This window comes from Aegilops tauschii, chromosome 2 (genome assembly GCF_002575655.3).
Source record: "Aegilops tauschii subsp. strangulata cultivar AL8/78 chromosome 2, Aet v6.0, whole genome shotgun sequence".
NCBI classification, from domain to species: domain Eukaryota; kingdom Viridiplantae; phylum Streptophyta; class Magnoliopsida; order Poales; family Poaceae; genus Aegilops; species Aegilops tauschii.
The window spans coordinates 178,513,318-178,540,366 of record NC_053036.3 but is presented as its reverse complement, the minus strand read 5'-3'; the positions used below and the strand labels follow the sequence as shown (position 1 = coordinate 178,540,366).

Genomic DNA, 27,049 nt, shown 5'->3' with positions numbered 1-27,049 from the left:
CCGGGGGAAGGGGGCGGAGGTGGGCATCGCGTCGCTGCGGCCGGTGGATCCGGTAACAGAGCGCGGGGGCTTCGCCAGCGGCGGCGGAGCTCGCGAGTTGGGGCGGCGGCTCCGGCGGCCGGAAGCGGGTGGGCGTTGGGGTCGGGTGGCCGGCGGCAGGAGGTGGGCGTTGGGGTTGGGTGGCCGGCGGCAGGAGGTGCGTCGGGGTCGGGAGGCGGCGGCGGGAGGCAGGTTGGTCAGGGGGCGGCGGCGGGATCCAGGGCGATGATGGGATGGTGCGGGAGCCGGGGGGAATCGACAGAGGTGGTGCGGGAGGTTGGGTTTTTTTTTGGGAGTTCGGGATCCACTCCTCGTAGGCGTTCCATGATCCAAATAGTTATTCTAATCCTGGGATTAGAATAGTGCTACTCTATATATATACATATATATATATATATATGTTATTCTACTGTAGACAGAGCAATTCACACAACTTATTAGCAGCAATCGTCTGTGTTATTATTAGTCTTCGCACACATTTCAGATTACGGACCTGTTTGCCGCGTATCACACACATCTTATTCAGTTGAACCGTTTCCATTGTGTTGCCTAATCACACACAGTTCATCCCAGTGAACCGTATGCTGTATATCGCACACGCCTTCAACTGGCTGCCCGTTTCTTTTGTGTCTCCTCATCCCAAACAGTTAATTGAGCTGAACAGTATGCCCTGCATCGCACACGCAACTAAATTCTGAACCGTGTTTGATGCATCTGTCGTCGCAAACGTTTTGCACCTTTTTGACGGGTTTTTTACACCATTGTTTGCGATTATGGCATCGCACACAGTTTCGTCGAAGGGTCTCTGATCGTAGTGTCGCGTTTGGACCATCCTGCAGTAGTGACTCTTCCGAACACTTCCGGTGTCCGAACAACATGGTCCAATATATCAATCTTTATGTCTCGGCCATGTTGAGACTCCTCGTCATGTCCGTGATCTCATCCGGGACTCCGAACAACCTTCGGTACATCAAATCACATAAACTCATAATACCAATCGTCATCGAACGTTAAGCGTGCGGACCCTATGGGTTCGAGAACTATGTAGACATGACCGAGACACTTCTCCGGTCAATAACTAACAGCGGAACCTGGATGCTCATATTGGTTTCTACATATTCTACGAAGATCTTTATCGGTCAAACCGCACAACAACATACGTTGTTCCCTTTGTCATCGATATGTTACTTGCCCGAGATTCGATCGTCGGTATCACCATACCTAGTTCAGTCTCGTTACCGGCAAGTCTTTTTACTCGTTCCGTAATGCATCATCCCGCAACTAACTCATTAGTCACATTGCTTGCAAGGCTTATTGTGATGTGCATTACCGAGAGGGCCCAGAGATACCTCTCCGACAATCGGAGTGACAAATCCTAATCTCGATCTATACCAACTCAACAAACACCATCGGAGACACCTGTAGAGCATCTTTATAATCATCCAGTTACGTTGTGACGTTTGATAGCACACTAAGTGTTCCTCCGGTATTCGGGAGTTGCATAATCTCATAGTCAAAGGAACATGTATTAGTCGTGATGAAAGCAATAGCAACAAACTATACGATCATAATGCTAAGCTAACGGATGGGTCTTGTCCATCACATCATTCTCTAATGATGTGATTCCGTTCATCAAATGACAACACATGTCTATGGCTAGGAAACATAATCATATTTGATAAACAAGCTAGTCAAGTAGAGGCATACTAGGGACACTCTATTTGTCTATGTATTCACACATGTACTAAATTTCCGGTTAATACAATTCTAGCATGAATAATAAACATTTATCATGATATAAGGAAATGTAAATAACAAGTTTATTATTGCCTCTAGGGCACATTTCCTTCACTTTTTATTTGGATTTCACTTGAAATATTTGAACTTTGAATCTGAATCTTACTGGAAAGGTCAATTGGACTAGAACATCAAAAGGAAGGGGGGGGTGTTACTTATTCACCATTTTACAAGAATATTCAAATTAATTAATTAACGCAATATAGTATGACAATCATGCAACACCATATGAGATGCATATGATGCACAAACAATATAATACGCAATTATATGATAGCTGAAAAGGGTGGATTTCCAACACCTCAAAGACAATATTGCGGCAAAGCTCCCTCCTTGCGAGGGAAGAATAACACCACGGCCGGTCGGACCACGCTTGTTAAATCCGTCCACGCCTTGCAAACTACTCTCTCCGTCCCATAATATAAGAACGTTTTTGACACTACACTAGTGTCAAAAACATTCTTATATTTTGGGACGGAGAGAGTACGTACCATTTCACTCTGCTGGTTGTTCCATTGCCTGTTCTTAAGAGCATCGCGGAGGTGGAATGGGCCTTTTTCTGGCTGGCATTTGACAAGACCTTTGGAGTGAAATGCAAGGTCAATTGGGAGTCTCCACCCTACCCATTCTGGGGATCTCGGGCGCGTTGAACCTCCAAAAAAATCGCAAAAATTCTTCGTTTGAGATGGCCAGGGTTGGCATGGAGAACCCATATGCAGATATGATGACGTGGACATGGACTTGTTTTATGCCTGCACATCATAGCCATTGGCAATGGAACCAAGGCGTCCTTCTGGGATTCACCAATTTCACAGGACCACATCATGGATTGTATTGAACTTTGGACGGTGATTGGCCAAGTTCAACTATGAGATGTACACGGTGAAAGTTCTGCTAGCCGTAAGATCATTTACAGCCGGATGCTTCAAACTCCTCTCAAATGTCTGGGCGGATGGCCCGGTCACTGACCGGTCAAAAAAAAAATCAATCCAGACGGGCGCCTCAAACCTGCCTTAAACGTTAGGCTGATCGGCACCCCTCATATTTAGTCTAAATATGGGGTGGGTATGGGATGGCCTGGACGCGTCCGTCACGTTGGACCCGGCCCAAGCACGCCCACCGGACCCCACATATATTTGTCCTCATCCGCTCCTCGGACCATACCCTGGCCACTCACTTCCACTTCACTCCGCCACCCAAGCTCCCGTCCGGCGATCTCCGGCATGGCGGACATCGGATCTGAGTCCTACACCTCCAAATCCATTGATCCGGAGCTCGTCCCACTCGGTCCCAAGGATGAGATGACCATCCCCTTGCGCTCCACCGCTTCTGGGAGGAGGCCGCCCGACGGCAGCGCTCGGACTCCTTCCACCGAGAATCTATTGTGTCCGCCCAAATGGCACATGGATCCGCCGCAAGGTGTGTCCATGCTGCCTCGGGGTAGGCGGTGCGGTTCGTTTGGCGTTTGAACGCGGCAGCGGATGCGCAACCGCTTCGATGGCGCGCCAAGGCGGAGGTGAACGCATGGGTGTCGTGCGACGCATATGGCTGGATGTGGCCATCATGCGAGGCAGTGAGCGCGGTAGACGGCGGCTGCCCTCGTGACGGAGTCACATTTCCGGCGCCCCGTATGGTGCGCCAGTCCAGGCGCGGGGATCCACCATTGATCTCACGTCCACCGATATCATGAAGGTTCCGGACTCCAACAATAAAAAGTAGGCATGGGAGACGGTGGCACCTTGAGTCCCGTGAGCCGGTGCGTGTCCCATGTCCTACTCTACCTCGTCAGTGACCGGAGCAACATTTTGAGGGACGCAGCTGGCCGCTGGACATGAGCGCGGCGGAGTGAGACGAGCTCTGTTTAGATTAGATTTTACGTTGCATGCAATATTTAAGAATTTTTTAGTTATGGTATCCAATTGTAGAAGAGATTATTTGAGGTCTGAGTGCTTATTGTAGATGCTCTAAGGTCTTGCACAGGACGTACCGGCCAGACGCCTAATCTAATCGGCGCGAACAAAGTGAAAGCAACTCGCTAGCTTTCCGGGCCATGGGAAAGCCTGTTCAGTCCAATCACCAAAGTTTACTCCGAGGCGTCAACATGATAGTTAAGCTTAGAAACCACGTACACTACTCCGCCTGTTCACAAATATCCAAAACATCTTATATTTGAACGGGGAGGGAGTAGCTTAGAAACAAACAATTGAAGTTGGCGAAATTGCACCAGTTAAGGGTTTCACAGAAAACGCAAAAAGTATAGCTTAGACATTCACAGCCATGGTCTTCCGAATCCAAACTTTACATCGGGACAGCACAGCTGCAAGTACGAAGGATTAACCTGGAAGAAAAATTCACACTACCCTGCAACGTAGTTTATGATAATCATCATGTAACTACATCTAGAAAGAGATTTGACGGATTACAGAACCCCGTGACTGAATCAGCCCAAGGCGGCGGCCAAAATTTTCGCACTGAAGGTTGTCAAACTGTACCCAGTGCAGTAAGTTGCATCTAATACTACTTTCAGAAAGGAGGCAGAACAAGTGCGTAACAGCATTGAGTGTTACTTTAATTTGCTTCACGAGTTAGGCATTCCAACTTCTGTCCCATGCAGTCGTCATCTTTCACTGATGCCGTGTTTGGGATAATCTGCCAAAAGATATGCAACAGATATCAGAATTGCGAGCGGATGAACATCCTAGTTGCAAGTTTGAAATTCCATTTTATCATGTAAGATCGGATGGAAACAATGTACATGTAAAACAGCAGATATGACAACTATGGTTCTGATATACAAGCTGGTGCACACAGGATAAGTTGATGGTCTACACCAAATTTCAGCAGCAAACTACCTAAAGGCGTGAGGCACTGTTTGATTTCTACACCAAATTTCAGCAGCAACTAACAAAAGGCCGGAGGCACTGTTATTACGTGCCATATAGAGTTAGTGTGAAAATCAACTGCAGCATTGGGTAAGAATCCATAGCTCGAAACTCAAATGAGCTTATTCCATGGGCTGGGGTTTTTGTGCCAACATCATATTTCAAGTGCTTGTGCTAGAAGGTTGGTTAGCACAAAACAATGGTACACTTTTGAACGAAAGAATACATGTTATAAAAATCACATTACCTGATCCTTGTACTCTGACAACTGAAAAATGGCTTATCCAAAATAATCTGGTGGTGGTTGTTTAACTTCCTTCTCTATTAGTAGAGTCTTCAATGTTTCCATGATATCAAAGCGTGGGTCTAGCTTGCGTTGCCACCCCTACAGTAGAATGAATAGCCATGGTAAGTATAATATCCATCTTCCTAATTCCTGTAAGACTACCCACAATGGGAGTAACATAGGTAGTAACATCACACATATCTAGATAAAATAGATGATGTGGCAAGCAATAAATGAAGAAAGAGAGGCATGTGGTAACATAGCTAGTTACTACTAGTATGAGTAACATCACACATATCAAGGCAAGATGAGTCTATAGCCTAATAAATGAAGTGTTGCATGTTACCACACATATGTTACTCCCCACTATAGGGGTAGTAACATAGAGTAGTAACATGGGCAATGTTACTACTCTATGTTACTACCCATTGTGGCTAGTCTAAGGGCATACGGATACTATGCACAGTGTATTGTAGCTTGTAGTATAGCATAGAAAAGGGTGGTCAGCAACCAAACTGACTAGACCCTGTAAACTAGTTCTATTTCCTTAGGTAAGTTCACATTAAGCATAAAACATACTACTCCCTCTGTCCCATAATATAAGAGCGTTTTTGACACTACACTAGTGTAAAAAACGCTCTTATATTATGGGACGGAGGGAGTATAATGTAGTGATGATGAAAATTAAATCAACCCTGGAAGTTACTACCTCTGGTTGAAAATACACGATGCAGTCTTTGTGAGGATTTTTTCACAATATAGTTTTTTATGTATTTTCACAATTTTATATAATGGTCAAAGTAGCATGATAGCCAACTGTGCCCAACTGCCCATGTCTATATCATCTTTCTTGAACAAAGAAAGTATTTAAAAAATAATTTGTCAAATGAGAAAAACAACGAAGATCGTTATAAAGACATCAAATTCCCTTCTGTAGACAGTATAATAACCGAAACATAGCAAGTATTATATTGATATCAATTTAAAGTGTTACAACAGTGCATTACCTCAAGAACCAAAATTGTCACCATTACAGTACAGATGTTGCCATCAATGTTGACTTTGTGGCGACGAACTGTGTCGAGCAATTGATGCATGCATTCGACAGGATGAAATACGTCTCCCTCCGGTGTTCCCCAGAACGTAAATGTCTTATCCAATTCCTACCATTACCAATAATAAAAATATTAGTACTGTTATTCAAGGGAAAAAATGTGTAGAAACATCAGGATTGTGCAATCTGTAGTATAGCAGAATATTTCAGAAGACAAGACGAAACCCTCAAAGACTAGATAAAAAGTACAGGTTCCTATCAATGCGTGAAAACTGATTCTGCGCCCAATTATTTATCCCCTGGTCAATGCATGCAGCTACCAGAGAAGGACCATTAGGCCCAGATTAAATTAATGTAGAAACAACTAATCAACACAATTTTCTCAAAAAAAACTAACAATAGTGATTAGCAACTTTGAGCTCCGAATCTGAGGCCAAAATAGTCATATTGAGTTGCACAAGCCTGTTATTGATTGGGAGATACAGCAATGGACACAAAATTGAAGCTAGACTACTTGGGTGGAAAATACGTTATGCAAATAGATAATAAAAAATACAAAAGCTAGTACTGAAGCCAACATATCTGGACTGCACTGCATCTAAGCTGAAGGAAGAAAGGCATGAATCTAAAATCCCTGAGCTAACAAGAGGGCAAGGATCCTTCAAAATCCCTTATATTGGCATAGGGCAGGCAAGAGTAACCCCAGCAAACCAGTTAAATATTGTGTTAACACACCCCAAATCCTACTATTAGATGACATATTCTTTAGCATATAAATAATTTCGAACTCTCCATGAAATGCATGATACTGAATATAATCATAATATCTGTATATGCAGGCACCCAGATGTTATGTACAAGAACGAATACATGTACATATAATATACGATGGATGACATCTGATGGCCATAATGAAGGTAGCTGCACTTAAACATCACATATCAAGTAAAGAACTATAAAATCTGAAGATCTAAATATTGCCTACAAGTTTCATGCTTTACCTCAGTAAAGGCTGCTGGATTTGGACAGCTCTGGTTATCTGATAATCGTAACGTACACTTAGCAGCCGTACGACCATCTCTGATAGCAACCGCCTTGAAGAATTGTTTTAAGTTATCACGGTCAGCTACTGAGAGCTCAGCAGTCATGCCAACATCAAGAAAAACAATATGGGGCTTAGATCTGAAAAACGTTTTCCTCTTATTCTTGCTCTCGTTTAGACGGACAAGAATGTTTCCCGGGTGCATATCCGCGTGAATAAAATTGTCCTCCTGTAGAAACAGGGAAGAAAGATAAAGAAGAATTCAGTGGCTGAATTATACTGGGAATATATCAGATAAACAATTAACAACAGATCATACTTCTAAGGCTAACCATGGTGCTATATGGCTATACCAATCGCCAGTAAACCACCACTCAGGGGAAAAGAGAAAAATAGGAAACAAATAAAAGACGTGCATACCAGAAGCATCTTCAAGAATGCATATGTCCCAATGTGGGCAAGGTCCTTCTTCATCCGAGAATTTCCTTCAGTTTCATCCACAAAACGAGCAACACTTTCTCCATTCTCAAATGACTCGATAAGGACAGCTGGATGGACAAGTGGGTACAATGGTTCTGGGAATGAAACATGTCTCCATCTACGGAAGTTGTGTCTGAAACGATGCAAATTAGAAGCTTCCCTAGAAAGGTCAACTTGAGACATCATGAAAACTGCAAACTGGCGGACGCTCTCATCCAGCCTTAGCCAGCTCAATCCAGGGACGGCATTCGAAACTTTTGCCATAAAATTGATGAGTAAGAAGTCCTTCTTGATTGATTCCCCCACACCAGGATGCCTCACCTTAACTGCAACATGCTTTACAGGATGTTGATCTCTTTTCTTTTTTTTGGTCGGGTTCGAGTCAGGACGATCTTTTAATGTGGCCCGATGTATTTGTGCAATGCTTCCAGAAGCTACAGGATTCTCTTCAAATGTTTCAAATATTTCAGATAGCTTACGGCCAAATGCCTTCTCAATAGAAGCTTTGCTGTAAGCAAAGCCATGCACCGGAGCTCCGCTGTGAAGCTTTGCAAGCTCAACACAGAGATCACTTGGAAAAAGATCAGGGCGAGTTGCAGCCCATTGACCCCACTTAATGAATGCTGGCCCTGCCTTTTCAAGGGTACGACGTACAAGAGAAAGCCACCTTCTTCTAAATTCTATACTTAAACTATCAGCAAATGGAGCTAATGCAGTTGCAGGGAAGAACAGGAATGCCAAATGAACTGCTCTTATAAACAAAGTGATACCCTCCCAGACTGACCTAGCCATGGCTGACAGCAACTCGCCAGTATCTCGTGTCCTCATGACAATGCCTTCCATTTTGGGCATGCATGGCCGCGAGTCTGCCAGGACAGGCTGCGACAATGCCATCTTCCCAAAAGCTAAAGCCACGACCCCAGGGATGATATGCGATCTCGTTAAGGACAGAGTTAGCGCACAGGCTGCTCGACTCAGCAACGGGAATCGGGGACCACTATACGAGTATATATGACTGGGCCGCTTCAACGTCAATTGGGCTTGCTGTCTTGCAGATGAATTTGACACTGCCCCAGAGAGGGAACCATAGCCTCTGGAAAACCTTTTTCTATAGTTGTGATCCTCAACTTTCTTTCTGACAATGTCCTTGTAATGTGAGAACATTCTAGAGAAGACGGGCGGGATATTTCGCCTTGTTGACAAGCCATTGTCCCTCACTGTTGCGTAGTAACCACTGGCGTGACTCAACTGGGACAAACGGGCTGCCCGCCTATTTGTTCCGGTTGTCAACAGCCTGCTCACAAATGTAAGAGCACAACATCAAATATTGCAAGTTTCCAAGCTTGTCTAACACTTACAGGGTGAAATTTAAAACTCATTGTACAGCACAAGCAATGTGGTTCGGGTAATCATCTCACAACTTCCCCCAAAATACTAGCCATATTTTATTTATCCAGCATATACAGAATCAAATTGCAAACTTCGACAATGCATTCATTCATGAAGCATCAAAGTTTCAAACTAATTATCTGGGCCAATGTAACGGTATGGACACATGTTCAGGCATAGTATGTGGCAGAATTAACATATTTAAGCTAGATTTGAAGCCCAATTGATCACAGTAATAACAAACCCCAAATTCCAAACTACAACAGCTTCCGATTCCACGCCAGCAACTCACAATAAAATATATTCGTACTCAGTTGAGCGCATTGTACCATATATAAATCGGCAAAAGAATTCAGCAAAGCCGTGTCGTTTTCAGTCTGAAAACTCCCCAAGAAGATCCACCTTCCCCTCTACAAGAACCGCCGACATAAACGGAGAGACGAGAAGGAAGAAGAAGAAGCGCACCTCTCGCCGACCGACAGTAGGCGCAGCATCGGGTTCACCGCACCAGGTCGCCGGAGAGCATGCCAGCCACCGCCAAAACCCCAGGAGAGCCCGCCCACGCAAGGGCGGACCAGACCGAGCCCCCGGAGGGCGGAGCGGAGAGGAGACTCGGGACCGGAGCCGCGATCCACGGGGCCGAGGGAGGCGCGTCGCGGCGCGGCGGCGGCGGGATGGATTGGAACTGAGATGCGGCGGTGTGGGGTTCGGAGGCGACGACGGCTCTGCTTTTGCTTCCCCCTCCTTTGCGATATTTGTTTGTTGTCCACGCTGGTGCCTCCTCGGTCCTTTCTTGGAGAAGAGGGCATCCACGATGCTTTATTCGCCCCGCTCCAAGTCGCCAGGGGCGCGCGCGCCCGTGGCCGACCTGGACTCGTTGTCGATGTAACGGTCGTAGGGTTCGGGTCGGAAGGAAGTTCGGCCCACGGCCGACTTGCTTTGCTTCAAGGAGCAGGCCTGGTCGTAACGAGGAGTAGTTGGCAACTTGGCTTGTGTCTCAGAAAAAAAAAGTTGGCAACTTGGGCATTGGACTACGATGCAATTTAGAGGCAAGGAAGCAAATTCGTGCTTGTAAAGTCCAAAGAGCCGTGTACGCGGTGCTAAATTGTTGAAAATTTAGAGGCCTTGTGTGAATTAAAGTTGGACTTCGCTAACTTCCAACTGTTCGGAAGTTAAGCAATAGATCAGTACACCTCCCCTAATCGATCTTTAATTGCAAATGCAGCCGTGCGCACGCATACTTTCTCTCCCTGTCGCATGCTGCATGCAGACTCCCTCTTTGGACACCAGCTACATGCTGAAAAATCGAAAAAGCTGAGGTCAGCAAAGATTCTATCTAAAAATAAAATTCAAAATGTTTTGTAGCTCAAACCGTCGGTCAGATTAAAAAACCGTTTTCACATAAATGATTCGTTGCGACGAGACCTTCGAAACTAGATCCCATATTGGTATGTTTCGATGACATTTTTTTCAGGTAAAAAGTTATCACGCCTATGCAACGTAAGTTATCATGATTGTGATACATAAATTATCAGGCTGTTTAGACAGAAAATTATCGGGCATGAAAATGGTTCCTTTAATTTTTCTCTTCACATGCACATGCATGCATTAGAGGTAGAGAAAAAAAAGCTGATGTCATCCTAGATTCTGCTCTCTTTTCAAACTTCAAAATGTTTATAGCTCAAATCGTTGATAAAAAAATCGTTGTCACATAAAAAATCCACCGCGACAAGACCTATAGAACTAGATCCCATGTTGATACGTTTTGATGACCTTTTTTCCGTGCAAATAATCCCCTGCCCGAGCTAAGTAAGTTATTAGCTCCGATGTGTGTATATTATCATGTTGCTTACACATGAGTTACCGCGCGTGGTATGCTTTCAACAACTTTTTTACCGGGCAAAGTTTACGGTGCATATATTACCTTTCTATTTATGCATAAGTTATCGGAAGAGGGTATGTTTTCAAACAACTTCCTCACCTCCCCCCACCGGCCTATGTTGGAAAAGGCAGTGCCTAGGAGGCGCTTAGGCACGCCTAGGCGCTAGGCGATGGCCAAACGCCTCGCCTAGGGCATAAATGGAAGTCTAGGCAGGGCAAGCAAGGAATTGTCTACCCAAGTGAAAAATCATGCCATATTGCACTAGTATACCAAACAGACCATATTCCAATGGGAGTGGCTGGAAATTAACTTATTTATTTGCCCTAAATTAATATCTACACACATATAATACTCGCAAATACATCATGATAGTAAAACTATATTACCCCTTAGGCCGCGCCTAGTGCGCTTAAGCACCGCCTAGGCACTAGGCGAAGGCCAACCGTCTCGCTTACGCCTACCGCCTTTTCCAACCTTGCCACCGGCCCGCCCCGGGTCAAAGTTACCGTGGTGTTTGTGCGCGCGTTATCATGTATACGGTGCCTATAATACCATGCTATTTACACGAAAGTTATCGGAGCTATGGTTTTCAAACAACCCACCCAAGTCAAAGTTACTATGGTGTTTGTGTGTGAGTTATCAGGTCTGTTGTGCGTATGTTACCATGCTTTTTATACAGAATTTATAATGCTCTTTTTAACAACCCCCCCCCCCCCCCCCCCCAGTCAAAAATAGTTACCATGTGTGGGCTAAGTAAGTTATCAACACAGTTATGCATATACTACCAAGCTAGTACACATGAGTTACCAGGGGAGGGCGTTTCAACAACTTTTTTCCCTGATCAAAAAATTAGCACACTCTGGCTAAGTAAATTATCAACTCTGATGTGCGCATATTACCATATAATTTTTTCATATAGGTTACCCTTGTATGTTTGACAACAATTTTTTTCTTGGGTCAAAAAGTTATCACGGTGTTTGTGCGTGAATTATCAGCCATGCTGTGAGTTTACTACCATGCATTTACATGGAAGTTACCGGGGTATATTCTCAAAAACACACCTATCACGGTGTATGTTTTAAAAAAAATCTTTGGTCAAAATTACCATGTAGTTTGTACTTAAGTTATCTGATAAACGATGCTTGTTTTATCATGCTATTTATGCAGAAGTTATCGGAGGTATATATTTTCAACAACTTTTTTTCTGGGTCAATTTTTTGTGGTGTTTGCATGAAAGACAATTTCTTTGTGATGCTTATATTACCATGCTATCCACATGCAGGTTACCGGGTTGTGAACTTTTTTCCTTGGGCTAAAGTTATCATGATGATGGTATATAAGTTATCAAGTCTATGATTATAAATTATCATTTCATTCATAAAATAACTTACCGGGTTATATTTCAACAACTTGTTTGTGCTTTCGTAAAAAAAAATCTCGCAACAAAGAAAAGAAAAGTGATGAAGATAGAATTGTTTTGTCTGAAAATGAGCGAATAAAAACAGCCAAAAAAATTCATAAAACAACCATGTTATACGGTTTATGACCAGTGACAAGATCCAGAAAAAATAAAACAGGAAATCACGCCCACTATAAAGAAAATGCACAGGCAGCATTCGTCAAAAAAATAAGCGAGCTAACCTAAATCTAATCGCTAGCAATGAGTTGTCCTGGTGGTAGCGAGTTTGGAATTAAACCTCTAGGATGGAGGTTCGATTCCAATTGTTCGGAATTTAGCTTTCTCGTTCTTTTTTTCCTCGGTCAAAAGTTACCGATGTGTTTGTACATAGGTTTTCAGCACCATTGCGCGTAAATTGTCACACTATTTGCTCAGAAGTTATCAGGGTCAGGGGAAGGGTATGTTTTCAACAATTCCTTTTTTCCCCGGCCAAAAGTTACCGATGTGTTTGTACATAGGGTATCAGCTCCACTGTGTGTAAATTATCACGCTATTTGCACATAAGTTATCGAGGGGGTACGTTTTCAACTATTCTTTTTCCCCTCGGTCAGAAGTTACATCGGTGTTTGTAAATAGATTATTATCTTTGTTGTGCGTAAATTATCATGCTATTTGCACACAAATTATCCGGAGGGAGGGGGTATGTATTCAACACCCCTCGAGTCATATGTTACCACGGTGTTTATACATAGTTTATCAGCCCCGATGTGCGTAAATTATCTGGGGCAAGGGAAAGGTATGTTTTCAACAATCCCTTTTCCCCTTGTTCAAAAGTTACCAATGTGTTAGTACATAGGTTATCAGCTCCACTGTGTGTAAATTATCATGCTATTTGCACATAAGTTATCAAGAGGGATGCATTTTCAACTATTCTTTTTCCCCTCGGATAGAAGTTACCGCAGTGTTTATATATAAGTTATCAACTTTAATGTGTGTAAATTGTCGTGCTATTTGGAAAGAGTTATCCCGGGGGCGGGGGGGGGGGGGGGGTATGTTTTCACCAACACCTCAGCGAGTCATAAGTTACCGTGGTGTTTCTATAGGGCTATTTGCACACAAGTTATCAGGCGCCGGGGGGGGGGGGGGGGTGGTTGTTTTTCAACAACTCCCCGGTGAGTCATATGTTACCAAAGTTATTTTCCCCAGACGATTCTTCTTCCCTTGGTCAAAAGTTACAGAGTGTTTGTACGAAAGTTTCGCCTCCGCTCTACATCTATTATTGTGTTGTTTCCAGAGAAATTGTGGGGGGGGGGGGGGGGGGGGGGGGGGTATTTTTACGCGGGTACTTATGCGTGAGTGATCAAGTTCTGTGATGCGTACCTGATTGGAAGTTACGTGAGGGATCTTTTCCATGTCAACATTTACTACAGTATTGTATGTTATCATTTCTGCGGTGCGTAAGTTACCATGATATTTACACAGAAGATATCGAGATATGTCTCAATAATTTTTCCCAAGTCAAAGTTACCACAGACCATCATACACCTGTTAAAAACATATATGTCTCCATTGAAAAATTCAACATGGTAATTTTAGCATAAGCAAGTGTGATAAATATATCATTAACACCCTGATAACTATAGCATTAGCACCATGATAATTACATAAGAGTCGTGTTGGTAGTCTAAACAGTGGAAGAATCAGTGAAAGACGCTACATCAACTGTTGTAGAACAAAAAATGTGAGCCACGATGGCGAAGGGAGTGGTGACGGACGCACTCGTCGACAACGTGGTCTGGTGGGGCACGCCATGAAGCTTCAGAATTCTCTTTGTGAATGCACCTATGCGCACCTTGACACCCATGTTGTATCTTGTGTGAATCTTCCTTTTTGTCTGTCTGATCTTGCTAAGAAATCTGCAATCACTTCAAGTCCATTATCCTGCTTTGACAAAAGTCTGAAACTAGTAGCAACATGTTTAAGCTTCAGATTTGAGAGTCAAGTCAGGAGAGTGCCAGAAACATATGGAGGAGGCAAGTGTCAAACAACAATCACCCTCGTCCCAGAAATTCCATGGAGAAAATTTCGAGTAGTTACCAGTTGCAACCTAGCTCACAAGGTGATGCGCGTTAACAGTACTGAAGCAATATAAAAGTAGTTAACCACCAGCAGAAACGCGAAGCTATTAGTCCGACTGAAAGAGGACCAGGAGCAGGAGATCAACAAGGAGAGAAGGGAGGAAACAAACGACAGCAATGGCGAGTGTCGAAGGAGACGTGAAGCTGTTGGGCCTACGGCTGAGCCTGTTCATTGCACGTGTGCGCATGGCGCTGGACGCCAAGGGCGTGGGCTACAAGTATGTCGAGCAGGACCTGGCTGCCAAGATTCGACGAGTACTTTGTTCACACCGTCTACATTTCCATTCTTCCATAATAGATCAGGTAATAACCGACCATACATGAGCTCCAGTGAATGTAGAACTAAAGCCAGTAAAAATATCACTACAATCTTTCCTTTCCCGGAGGCAATGGCATGCAGTCCAGCCAAGATCCCAAAATACAAAAAACAGAAGTGCAGCAAAAACAACATGTTTCCATTAATCATTGTCAAACTCATTTCTACCAAGTGATAGTCCAGCGCCGTCTCATTTCTAGACAAAAGTGCAACTCAGAAAGCCGGCCGGCATTTCACCAAAAAGCACACACATAATTCACCCAAAATTTGAGATGATACGAGATGGAGCCTACAATAATCTAGTCTTTACATAGGCATAACAATGTGCATGCGGGAGCAGGTACAGTTCGAATAAACCATGTCGGCAGCAGTGATTTTGAATGTTGAAGAGGGGCAAGATGGGAAGCACTAGTGATTACCAGGAACTTGTGGTAGACGAACGCCCTTGGCTCCCACGAGACGAACTCCATCCACTGCGCACCCCGCTCGCCCGGCCCCTCGCGGACAACAACAGAGACAACCGTCGGGATCAGATCAGCTAGCACTGGATCGAAGAGAATATGGAGAGAGACTAGTGCATCGGAACCACTCACACACTCACCACAGGTCGCGGCGGGCGCGCGCGGGGCGTGAGGAGTCGCCGGATTCAGATGCGGCCTCGTCGTCGCCGGATGACTCGGTCTCAGCGCCGGTGGTGGGGAGCGTGGGGGAGGATACGGGGAGCGGGCCGGCCAGGCGGACGGGATGGTCGCGCTCCTGGAGGGGGCCTTCGAAGAGTGCTCGGACGGCGGCGGCTTCTTCCGCGGCGGCCGGCTTGGGAGGACGCTGTGTGGGGATTCGAAGAAGAGAGACGGACGAAGCAGTTTTTTTCACTAGGCGGTGGCAAGGCTTGTAAATATCAGTGAACTACATGTTTCGGTGCGCGATGGTCGTACGATCTATAACGGACGGCATCCAGAGCGTTCGGATTTGTTGCAAAAATCCAGCCGACTGGAAATTAGCTTTGTCGATTAAAGTTACGGTAGATTTTAAAGATCTGTGAATTCAACTTATGTCGTGTACTACTGGCAACTTGCCATGATTATCTTGCGCCGCACGGATGGATTGGGTTACAGGGCATTTCAACGCGGACCCTCAAAACACCCGTATATGTCCGGGTGTAGCTGTTTAGACGCAGTTTATCGTTCAACATGGTACCCTGTCGGTTCGCAGACCAGTTCAGTTGTCCGAAATCCAGCAGACCGAACACAAATCGGGGGCTTTGCGGACGTTCAGACCAATGTCATGGACGTGTCCGTCACCGCGGACCCGCCCAAAACCCTCTTCCGCGCTTCTTCCCCATGAAGCAGTTGTCGCGCATTAATAGTGGTCAACGCCGCTACAGAGTCACCACATTCAAGCCGGCCTAGAGCGAACGCAGCCTCTCACTTGAACCGACATTGAAGCGGCACCCCGACCGAGAGTGCCACCTGCACCGCGTCATGTCTCCGTGTATGTTTAATGCTGGAGCGACATGACTGGAAGAGACGGGGCGAGTATCTACCGCATTCAAACCGATTGCCCGTTTGCCCACCTGCCGGCATTAAAAGGGTGCCAGCGACTGAGAAACCTGCTTCGGTGCCCGTTGACATACCTCACCGCATGGCCTGTCCCGCACGCACCATTTTAAACACGGTCTTGCCCGGCAAGATCCTCACTATACCACGTCCGCTTGCAATCCTCCTTCGTGCACCACCTCCCCCGTGACCATGAGCTCTAGAGCGATGTGGGGGAGCCTCTCGACGGAGTAGAACCGGTAGGTGGCCGGTTGGACGGCCTGTCGGGCGTGGGGGATACTTGCAGTCTTGTTGGCGAGCTCGTCGGAGGTGAGCGACAATGACCCGACGATGGAGGAAACCTTCGACAACGAGCTAGCGCCCCTCGCCACGCCGATCCCTGCCGACTTCACCAAGGAGTAGACGCAAACACACTTCAACGCCTTCATGGCGGAGGTGCAGTTGGTGTCGGTGATTCAGCAGGCGCAAGACGAGCAGCACTCGAAGCTCACCCTCCTCGAGCATCACAGGCTGATGAAGGGCCAAATCTATGGTGAGTTCGCGAGCACAGATGCCATGGCGATGAAGAACCTGAACTTCGTTTGAGGGGTAGCAGGTGCTCTACAAGGCTGCGTGCAGCGCTTGTGTGGTAGCGTCAGACACGCACACGGTGCCGGCGGCCCAGGCAGCCGGGGTTAGAGCATCTCCAGCCATTCGTCCCCAGGGCGCCGAAAAAGAGCCCCCTGGGGGCGAGCCGGCGCTAGATTGGCGCGTGGGGGCGACCTAGCTCCCAGTCGTCGGCTCACCGGTCGCCCCGGGTTCGGCGATGTTGCGTACAAAATATATGCAAACTCGGCGAAACTTCATTGAAATTTGTACAGAAAACATGCAAACTACGCCTGAACTACGCCTAAACTACGCCTAGCCGCCACTGTCGTCTACATGCCGAGAAGCCTGTACAAGCGGGTGTAGTCGTCGCCGTCGCCGTCATCGTCGTCGTCGTCGTCGCGCGGCTGGCTTGGGCAGGCGTCGTCCCTGCTGCAGCCCTGGCCAGGGTCGCCGAGGCGCGGTGGCGCTGGACGGCCCTGCCTCGTCCTCCTCATCGCTGTCGAGGACGATGACGCCGCCCTCCTCACGCCCGCGGCGCCGGGCCTGGAGCTCCGCGTACGCCCGACGCTGGCGGCGGACCTGCTCTCAGACGTAGTCCTTCTTCGCCCACTTGAGGGTGGACTCGTCGTCGGGGGCTGCCATCTCGACGTGCTCCGGCTTCACCGGGAGCATCCCCGGCTCGGGCTTCGGCCGGACCAGGTGGAGGGAGCGCCTCCCCGGAGCCGGACCAGGCGGGGAGGGTCGGGCACCCTCGTTGATGACGAGGGCGCCGCTGCGGGTGCGGCGCCGGAGCGGCGTCTCCTCCTGCTCGGGCTTGACCGGGCGTATCGCGGCTGGCGAGCCGGAGCCCGACGACGAGGACGACACCGGCTCCATCCGTCACGGCGTCCAGGAGCTACCACGGCGGCGAGAGAAGGACGGCCGCGGCGGGTACTCGAGGCGCGGCACGTTGCCAGTCTCGATGTGGTCGAGGACGGCCTCGAGGGTGCGGCCTGGCACGCCCCACCACTCGCGCCGCCCGTCGGCGTTGAGGCGGCCCCGCAGGATGATGCCGTTGGTGGAGGCGATCTGCTCCTCGCGACAGCGCTGGAAGTACATGGTCCAGAGGCCGTGACTGTCGGTGGTGTAGCGCGGCTCGTTCGGCTGTTCCTCCGTCAGGGACGAGCGGATGCGGGCGATCTCGGCCCGCCGCGCCGCCCCTTCGGGCACCGGTGGCACCGGGACACCGCCGGCGCTCAGCCTCCACGTCCCCGGCACCCGCATGTCCGGGGGCGTCGGGTACTCGGCCTCGTAGAGCAGGCGCGCCTCCGGCTCTTGCAGGTGGCAGCGGCCGAAGCCGTTCGCCGCCGCGCCGTCGCCTGGGTACCTCTCGGCCATCTTTCTCGTCGGCGGGAAGAGGGGAGTGTTGCTATCTACGCCGAAGAGGGGGGGGGGGGGGATGAGAGCTGTGGCGTCCACCGGCGGGAGGTCGCCTTTTATAACCATAGCGGGGCGGCGACAGGCTGCATGCCGGGTGACACGTGGCTGGACGCGCGTCGCGGCGCGTTCACTGCGCCGCCCATGAGGCATCAATGAAGGCTGACCAGCGCGGCAGCCTTCACATTGATTCCCGCGGGAACCGAGGAGATGAGGGCGACAAAGCGGCATCTCGCTGACTCGGCGGTCCCATCCGCTTTCGCGCCAAAACCGCTCGGCCCGGCGCCCCTGGGCGCCCCCCAGCGCGCCGGGTTCGGTCTGGGTCCGCCGGCGCCAGTTTCGGCCCAAACCGGCGTCGGGCTCCTGGGGCGTGACTGGGTCGATTTTTAGGCGCCGGCGCGGAAAAGACATCTGGAGAGGGCCTGTTGGGGATACGGCTGGAGATGCTCTTAGGAATGCCGACAGTTGCCCTCGTTCGCGCCGGCAGCTATTCGTGCACTCGAGGGAGCTCGATCGATCAAGGTTTGGTCCCCTAATTGAAGAGATAAAGGAGCCGTTAGCCGCAGTGGACAAATATCTTGTGAGGTGGGCTAGAAGAACTGTCAATCAGGTAGCTTTAGGGATGCAGGTGGACACGTTCGCAACGTCTATGATCGTCCGCGCTGCTGAAAATAAACCAACTGTAGGTGCTTTAGCAACCGTGCTAATTCGAAAAAGGTTGATCGGACAAATATAGGCTCCATGGACAGGATTGCACTATGCCCTGGTTATCCATCTTGAAGACAAGATTCTGGACACCCGCCTCGTTTGCAAGCTGGACACCCTATCCGCACGCCAGCGGCTTGGCTTACTCCGATTCAGTGGCTCTGATGAGGACGCCATAATCATCGACAAGTCTTTAGTAATTATAGGTCCAATCATAAGAAGTCGCGCCAAACTAATAAGTGATCAAGTGAACGCTATCTTAAGTTTACCTTATAACCTTGATGACACAACTATGCTTTCATCCCCATTCTTGTTGGTCGAACTTAGGTATCACATGGAAGAAATTCAACAACATATGAGCTATTGAAGCAACCGGTTTGGAGAAAAAAGCTTCAAGTGAAGCTGATGCTGTCAGTGTTTACCTTTGACTAGGGCAATGCCCGTGCGTTGCTAAGGGCAGAAGGCGGAAAATGCCTCAAGTACATTACAGCAAGCAATAAAATTTCTCCTCCAGCATCCCACCTTTTTATCGACCACTGTGATTCCCAAGCAAAGCAGGATTAAATTCCCAATGTCATATTTAAGTACCTAATGAAGAGAAGCTAATGATATGTTGCAACAAGGCCTAAATTTTCTCATGGTTTCACATAAATTATGTTGCAACATGACCTCAATATTCTCCTTGCAAAAAGATAAAGCGGCATATCTCTTATCGTCCCTCCTCCCCATTCATAACTATTCACTTCATTCGTCCTTATTCTAGTATTATTGTTGCTTTGAAACATCTTCATCTCGCCTTACCATCGTTTGAGACCTTTTTAACTTCAGCAAATCAATAAAATGGCCCTCATGTACCAGAGAGATGTCGGCATGTCGTATGCTTTAAAAACGAAATGGTCCTCACCTACCAAAAGAGATGATGGTATATTGATTTCTTATCTACGAATAATGAAGATGCATGCAGTGCAATGTCAATGTTTGTCTCTCCATCTTTGATCGCAACAAATACAATTTTTTGTTGCTGAATGCCCGTGCAACCGTGACATACTTGGGAAATTTTCATGTCTCCGTCTGATCCTATCGTTCTCTCGTGGGAAGCTCTATAATGGGGAGATGTCCAATGGATCCGTTATGATGCCTCCCCTTCCTAGCTTTTTTTTATGCCACAGAATGATGAAAATATATATACGCGCATACCGATAAATTTTCTATTGTAATTTAAGTATCTATGTGGTGTGATTTTTTTCATTTATATAGCTAAATATATGTATATTATCCCTCTAGCTTAATTTATCTTCGATAGTTAGCATCTCTTCATCCGCACAACTGAATGTGTTCAACTGCGACACTCACATGCAATGTCTACATCAGATGACACAAGCAAGTTGGGCGTGGTGTCGTCTCCCATCCACCCATTGGCCCACATTTACTCTTGTAATTGGTTTGTGGTCGTAAGAGGGAGAACCTACTCCAAACCGAACATGCGACCAAAAATTGATCATACAAATTTTTGTCACACCTCTACTGCAACATAGGTCTACATTGAGCAACCCAACCGCAACCTACGTCACTAATCTTACTATCTCCACTCCTCTAGTCTCTCCCCGGCATATCGGACGACGGCTTGGACCTTAGCATCAACCTCAATCACTACACTAATACTTCCTCTGTTCCAAATTATAAGATGTTTTGGCAGGCTAAAAAATTTTAGCCTACCAAAACATCTTATAATTTGGAATGGAGGCACTATTATATTTTGCATGTAACTTGAACAATATACATTTATTAGTGTACTTGTAGCAGCCAAACAGGTCAAAGAGGAAAATCAGCATCAAGATGGTGGAACCTACATCACCTCTGAAATTTAACATGAACAATATTCTTGATCTCTATAAAAAAAATAAGAACCCTCCAGCCTGCTAAACGCCTTATTCAACTACCCGTATTCGCCCACAAACACTTGCTCTCCTACAAACATATATATAGATTCACCAAATGATCACTGGGTGATGCCAAAAGGATGGGCCAGCAAGCACAAAATTTAAGTTAATCGACAAAACCCACCGAAAAGCTGAACACCATAACCCAGACCAAGCTTCCAAGTTCAAAACTGCCTCAGAATCAATGGAGAAACGGGATTAGAAAAACAAATTCCTTGAAAAATATACTTCTTCTCTAATTAGTTCTCTCCTTCTCATACAGCATTCGAGGGCGGTGACGACCTGCTGCGATACATCTTTAGCTCCACTTCCATTCATGACAAGCTTATTGTCATCTATGGAGTTGCATAATGTCTCTTAAAACATGGTGTGAATAAACAATCAGAAGGCGAGAACAAGTATTAGCTGCAAATAATCTATAATTAGGTGCCGCACAAATGTAACTTCAAAATAAGATGCATTGTGGGAGACTCTACCATAAAAAATACAAATTGTAGAAAAACATATATTCTGAATCATGCAGATGAAAGTTGTAAAGGGTATACAATTCGAAGGCAAACCTGTATATAGTACAGCCTAATTTTCTATGTAGCATACACGATGAAACCATCCCATAGAGTCACGCATCGCTTCACACGATGAGAGGCTCAAGCCCGAGCCCAAAGTAGAAAGGCATGCAGTTATATGCATCTCCAACCACTATGCATGTCTCAAAAAAACATTCCTGGTGTTGTGCAAGCACAATTGGTCATAGTCAGGTGCATCCTGTTGGATACACTCTTCGAAAACCAAGCATAATAGTGATGATATTGCAACATCCACATCTGTATCAAGAGCAACACTTTTAGTCCACATCTTACATACACAAAACAGAAGAAACGATTATTCAGATTTTTTAAGTCGTCATTATGACTTTATGAGTAGAATATGGTAGTTAAAAAGCCATTTCATGTAAAATTGTACTCCCTCCGTAAACTAATATAAGAGCGTTTAGATCACTACTTTAGTAATCTAAATGCTCTTATATTAGTTTACAGAGGGAGTACTATTAAAACTGTACAATTCAATGCTCTGGAGTTTAGAGACTATATTACTCTTACATACCATTATAGGAACAGGTCAGTGAGTTGTAAAAATTAATGGACTACAAAAGTTACAAAGGGTAAAATTGTCAGCTACAGTACTGCTCCACTTACAACATAATATACTATGCGTTCATTAAAAGATTTTCTATACTATACCCAATTATTAGTTTATTACCTCTACGAGTATCGCATGTTGCATGAAGCACGGGAAACTACATGTTAAGAATGACTCCAAAAATAGTGCAGCGTTGTTGTAAATTTGAAAATCTTGGTGATGCAGCTGCAAGGAAGAGTTCTGTAAAATGACTTGCACCAAAATAATCCATGCCACAAACTACGCTTACCTGATAATAATTCTAAGTGGATTTAATTAACAAAGAGCAAACTTTTCAAAATCTAAAAAACTATCAAAATAGCATACGGATATTTATTTAGCAGCTCACATTGTGAAGCTGCTAATTTAACGGAATCAATTCTCCATTCAGTTGAATAATCTAGTCAAACTTAGCCCAGCATTGTCTCCGGTACCTTAAAATGAAGCAACAATTGATATGTCGAAATCTTCAGCAAGGGATCAAATCGCTCAAAAAGATTGCGGCCTGCATATAGATTTTTTGAATCTATAATGGAAGTACACAATTATATGTTTATATAAAATGGTCAATAAAAAATCTGAACTTCCTACCGAGCCTCCAAAGAGGAAGAAGAAGAAAATCAATGCTCTTATATAGCTGGTGTCAACGATGTGCACCGTTTCCTGATACAGAAGAAGGACATTTTGCATGACATCCTTCAAGACATGAGCACATCTTCATATCACTTCATACTTGATTCTAGCATCCTCAATCCCCATGCGCACATCCTATATGTCAATCTGAGACAACATAATGAGATTAGCCCAAAAAGTGGATCATATACCATGATCCTAGCAAAAAGCTTATTTACCTTTTGATCAGTTCGGACTTGGGAGAGCCAAATGCTCGTTCATACAAGAGAACGTGACGTGTGAATCACAACATGATAGGAGCACAGAACACCGCAACTGCCGGCAAGCTAGCCAATGTTCTCTGCAGCAATCCCATCAAGGACCCTGCTTGCTCGCCGTGAAACCTGGTCATCTAGTCTCTGTAAGCATTTAGCAGAAATCCCAGCCCAATTATCATTAGAAAGCATTCTCAACTACCTTGCTCAGATGATCGTGGAGCCTCTCCTGGAGTAGTTTGACACCTATAGAATCATACAGAAGCCACCGATTGTCAGATCACCTATGTGCTATCATGGCCGTCTGCGAAGAGGTGCACCAGGAAGTGGAGCGCGTTGGCATCGAGCCCTAGCCCCCAGCCCGGCGAGGTCGTGGCCCTTGAGTCGGCGTTCATGGGTTCGCGAGATCTCGTCGTCGCGGCAGCCCCCCACCAGCTTTATTTCCATGAGGAGGTGCACGCTCTTCCCTCCCGAGACGAGTGGTGTTCGCCCGTTCCCGAGATCCAGAATATCAATCCCGCTGCCTGCCGCGTATTCCGCAGCCCCAGATCATGGCCAAGAAAAAAGAGAGCAAAATAATGTGCGAAAGAAGAAATAGGTCGCAGATACTGTGGAGGAGATCGTCCATGTCGAGGATGAGGGAGTTAACGGGAGGGGGGAAGGAAGAGCAGAGGTGTGGCAGAAGGAAATATAATCTGAGGGAGTTACGGGATGGAGTAGGGGAGAAGGGACCACATCTCAAGGAAATTGTGCGGCGTAAGGCTGGCCATAGTGGGGGTAACATAAGTAGTATCATGTACTTGGGACTCGCGAACATGCTTATGTAGCAGGTAATTAAAGAAGAGAGAGATGATTATAGTAACATAGGTAGATACCGTAACATAATAAATGTGGTGCTACTATGTGTCATGCATGGCAATAAATGAGACCACCTATGATACTAATCTATGATACTAATCTATGATACTATGCACTATAAAGGTAGTAACGTAGACTAGTAACATATGCATGTTACTAGTCTAAGTTACTCCCCACTATGACCAGCCTAATTGTTACGAGGATCGTTGAGGATTTTAATGGGCTGTACAGAGCAACGTACGTGCGTGCGGGAGCGAGCGAAAGAGGGGGACAAACAAATGACGTACAACGTACCATCACCGTTGCACACTCCCCCTTTAGGAATAGAGATTAGAGACAAAAGGCAAAGATCAATACATTAGGAAAGTTAGGATTTAGAATTGATTGTTATGAAACTAAATTTTATTGATTAGTAACGTGCCATCGTTTCTTGCCCGTTTGTAACATGTCTAGTTAGGAAATTTTGGAAAGGTTAGAAAAGTTCTCATTATGAGGATAAAAAAACCAACCTGAGGAGATATGGTGGTGGGATGTGAGATGAAAAAAAACCAGACGAAAAAAACCCAGACGAAAGTGGTGGGACTATTCAACCAACTCATCCATTAGGAGTAGAGATGTTTCATTGTGCCGAGCCCATTTGGAGGATATATGGGGCCATAGGGGTACATCACCAGAAGCTACATCAAATTTACTTTCCAATGCAAAAAACCGTACATCATTCAGAGTTGTGAGTCAAAAGTTCTAGTCATTCTCGTGGAAGGTGTTCAGAATGTCAAGGCTTCGCGAATTTCCGAGGAGCTCTCTAGCAATTTCCAAAGTTGACTGCTTATTCCTCAAGGAAGCCATGCAAAGCTGTTTACTTTTGAATCCCTTTCACACCTAGCTAAGGGGGTTGTCCCTACTATAGGACCCCATCTCCTCCATCCTTTTAGAAACCTTTCATCAAACCATTCAGCTACAAGCTTATGCAGCAAGACTGCTAGAGATCCGAGAGATTCTTACTACCTTTGCTCTTGTGAGTTCATCCGGATTCGCAAGAAGGAGCCTCTAGTTCCCCATAATTCGTGCTCTACGGTTCCAGCCATTGTAACGCCCATGATGCGGCTATATCTCCCACGTGTCGAGGCATGACTTAAAGGCATAACCGCATTGTAGGTATTGTCGCAAGAAGGGTCATCTTCACACAATCCCATGTAATGAACAAGAATGGGATAACGAGAGTTGGCTTACAATCGCCACTTCACACAATACATAAATTAATTCATACATCATCCAAAATCCACACATAGACCGACTACGGTCAAATCCAAATGAAAATAAGATAACCCCAAATGCTAGATCCCCGATCGTCCCAACTGGGCTCCACTACTGATCATCAGGAAACGAAACATAGTAACGACCACGTTCCTTGTCGAACTCCCACTTGAGCTCGGTTGCGTCAACTGCACTGGTATCGTCAGCACCTGCAACTGTTTTGGTAGAATCAGTGAGTCACGAGGACTCAGCAATCTCACACCCGCGAGATCAAGACTATTTAAGCTTATAGGAAAGGATGGGGTAATGAGGTGGAGCTGCAACAAGCACTAAGCATATATGGTGGCTAACATACGCAAAAGAGAGCGAGAAGAGAAGCAACGCAATGGTCGCGAAGCTAGAAATGATCAAGAAGTGATCCTGAAACTACTTACGCTCATTCATAACCCGAACCGTGTTCACTTCCCGGACTCCGCCGAAAAGAGACCATCACGGCTACACACACGGTTGATGTGTTTTAATTAAATCAAGTGTCAAGTTCTCTACAACCGGACATTAACAAATTCCCATCTGCCTCATAACCGCGGGCACGGCTTTCGAAAGATAATACCCTGCAGGGGTGTCCCAACTTAGCCCATTATAAGCTCTCACGGTCAACGAAGGATAAACCTTCTCCCGGGAAGACCCGATCAGTCTCAGAATCCCTGTTTACAAGACATTTCGACAATGGTAAAACAAGACCAGCAAAGCCGCCCGATGTGCCGACAAATCCCGATAGGAGCTGCACATATCTCGTTCTCAGGGCAACACCGGATGAGACTAGCTACGAGTAAAACCAGCCCTCAAGTTTCCCCAAGGTGGCCCGCAGGCGGCTCGGTTCGGACCAACACTCGAAGGAGCACTGGCCCCCGGGGGGGGGGGGGTCTAAAATAAAGATGACCCTCGGGCTCGCGAAAACCCAAGGGAAAAGTATAGGTGGTAGGTGGTCAAATGGTAAAACCAAGGTTGGGCCTTGCTGGAGGAGTTTTATTTAAAGCGAACTGTCAAGGGGGTCCCATAAATCACCCAACCGCGTAAGGAACGCAAAATCAAGGAACATAACACCGTATGACGGAAACTAGGGAGGCAAGAGTGGAACAGAACACCAGGCATATGGCCGAGCCTTCCACCCTTTACCAAGTATATAGATGCATTAATTAAATAAGAGATATTGTGATATTTCAAAATATCCATGTTCCAACATGGAACCAATTTCAACTTCACCTGCAACTAGCAACGCTATAAGAAGGGCTGAGCAAAAGCGGTAACTTAGCCAAACAACGGTTTGCTAGGCAAGGATGGTTAGAGGCTTGATATGGCAATATGGGAGGCATGATATAACAAGTGGTAGGTAGCGCAGCATAGCAATAGAGCGAACAACTAGCAAAGCAAAGATAGAAGTGATTTTGAGGGTATGGTCATCTTGCCTGCAAGGTTCTCAGAGTTGTCGAAAGCTTGATCCTCGTAAGCGTACTCAACAGGGTCCTCGTTCACGAACTCGTCTCCCGGCTCTACCCACAGCAAGAACACAAGCAATGGAACCACAATCAATCACGGGAAATGCACAAGTAACATGATGCAATACATGCATGATATGCGAGATATGATATGCGATGCATATGCGTGCTCCGGAAGAAAAAGGATGAACAAGGCATCAACTTGGCAAACCAAGTATGCCACTGGAAAGTATAGATGATTTCGATCGAAATCGATATAAAGATCACCGGAAACGGATGCACGGTTTGCAAATGGCAAGCAAAACAAGAATGACACGATTCTGCGATTAACAGCATGATAGCACTTAGAATACATCAAGTAACTATGCTAAAGCACCCCAACATAGCAACAAAGCATATGACAGTAATCTACAAGAGATTCTTGAAAAAAGATAAACACTGAGCTATGGCTATATCACACAATAAC

The 27,049-nt window shown here is 46.1% G+C and overlaps 1 protein-coding gene and 2 long non-coding RNA genes across 3 annotated transcripts; all 3 read right to left on the bottom strand.

The window, feature by feature from the left end:
• Positions 1-4,070: 4,070 nt before the first annotated feature.
• Positions 4,071-9,793, bottom strand: LOC109758036 (uncharacterized). The gene is made up of 6 exons (XM_020316878.3): positions 9,435-9,793; positions 7,521-8,874; positions 7,060-7,329; positions 6,012-6,167; positions 4,966-5,103; positions 4,071-4,485 (listed from the first exon to the last, which is right to left on the bottom strand). The coding sequence occupies exons 1-5, from the start codon at positions 9,776-9,778 to the stop codon at positions 4,999-5,001; spliced, it is 2,229 nt and encodes a 742-aa protein (XP_020172467.1). The 5' UTR covers positions 9,779-9,793; the 3' UTR covers positions 4,071-4,485; positions 4,966-4,998.
• Positions 9,794-13,798: 4,005 nt separating this feature from the next.
• On the bottom strand, positions 13,799-15,974 carry LOC120973209 (uncharacterized). The gene is made up of 2 exons (XR_005767526.2): positions 15,124-15,974; positions 13,799-14,166 (listed from the first exon to the last, which is right to left on the bottom strand). It is a non-coding gene; the product is annotated as an uncharacterized lncRNA (long non-coding RNA).
• A 4,760-nt stretch (positions 15,975-20,734) lies between these two features.
• LOC141041986 (uncharacterized) lies at positions 20,735-23,459 on the bottom strand. The gene is made up of 5 exons (XR_012203795.1): positions 23,178-23,459; positions 22,940-23,104; positions 22,680-22,868; positions 22,523-22,593; positions 20,735-21,733 (listed from the first exon to the last, which is right to left on the bottom strand). It is a non-coding gene; the product is annotated as an uncharacterized lncRNA (long non-coding RNA).
• Between the last annotated feature and the right edge of the window lie 3,590 nt (positions 23,460-27,049).

Coding starts and splice junctions, on each gene's coding strand:
- LOC109758036 (XM_020316878.3), bottom strand. CDS start 9,778: ATGCCCTCTTCTCCAAGAAAGGACCGAGGAGGCACCAGCGTGGACAAC. Junction 7,330..7,520: donor CATTCTTGAAGATGCTTCTG/GTATGCACGTCT, acceptor CTGTTTCTACAG/GAGGACAATTTTATTCACGC. Junction 6,168..7,059: donor ATCCAGCAGCCTTTACTGAG/GTAAAGCATGAA, acceptor TGGTAATGGTAG/GAATTGGATAAGACATTTAC.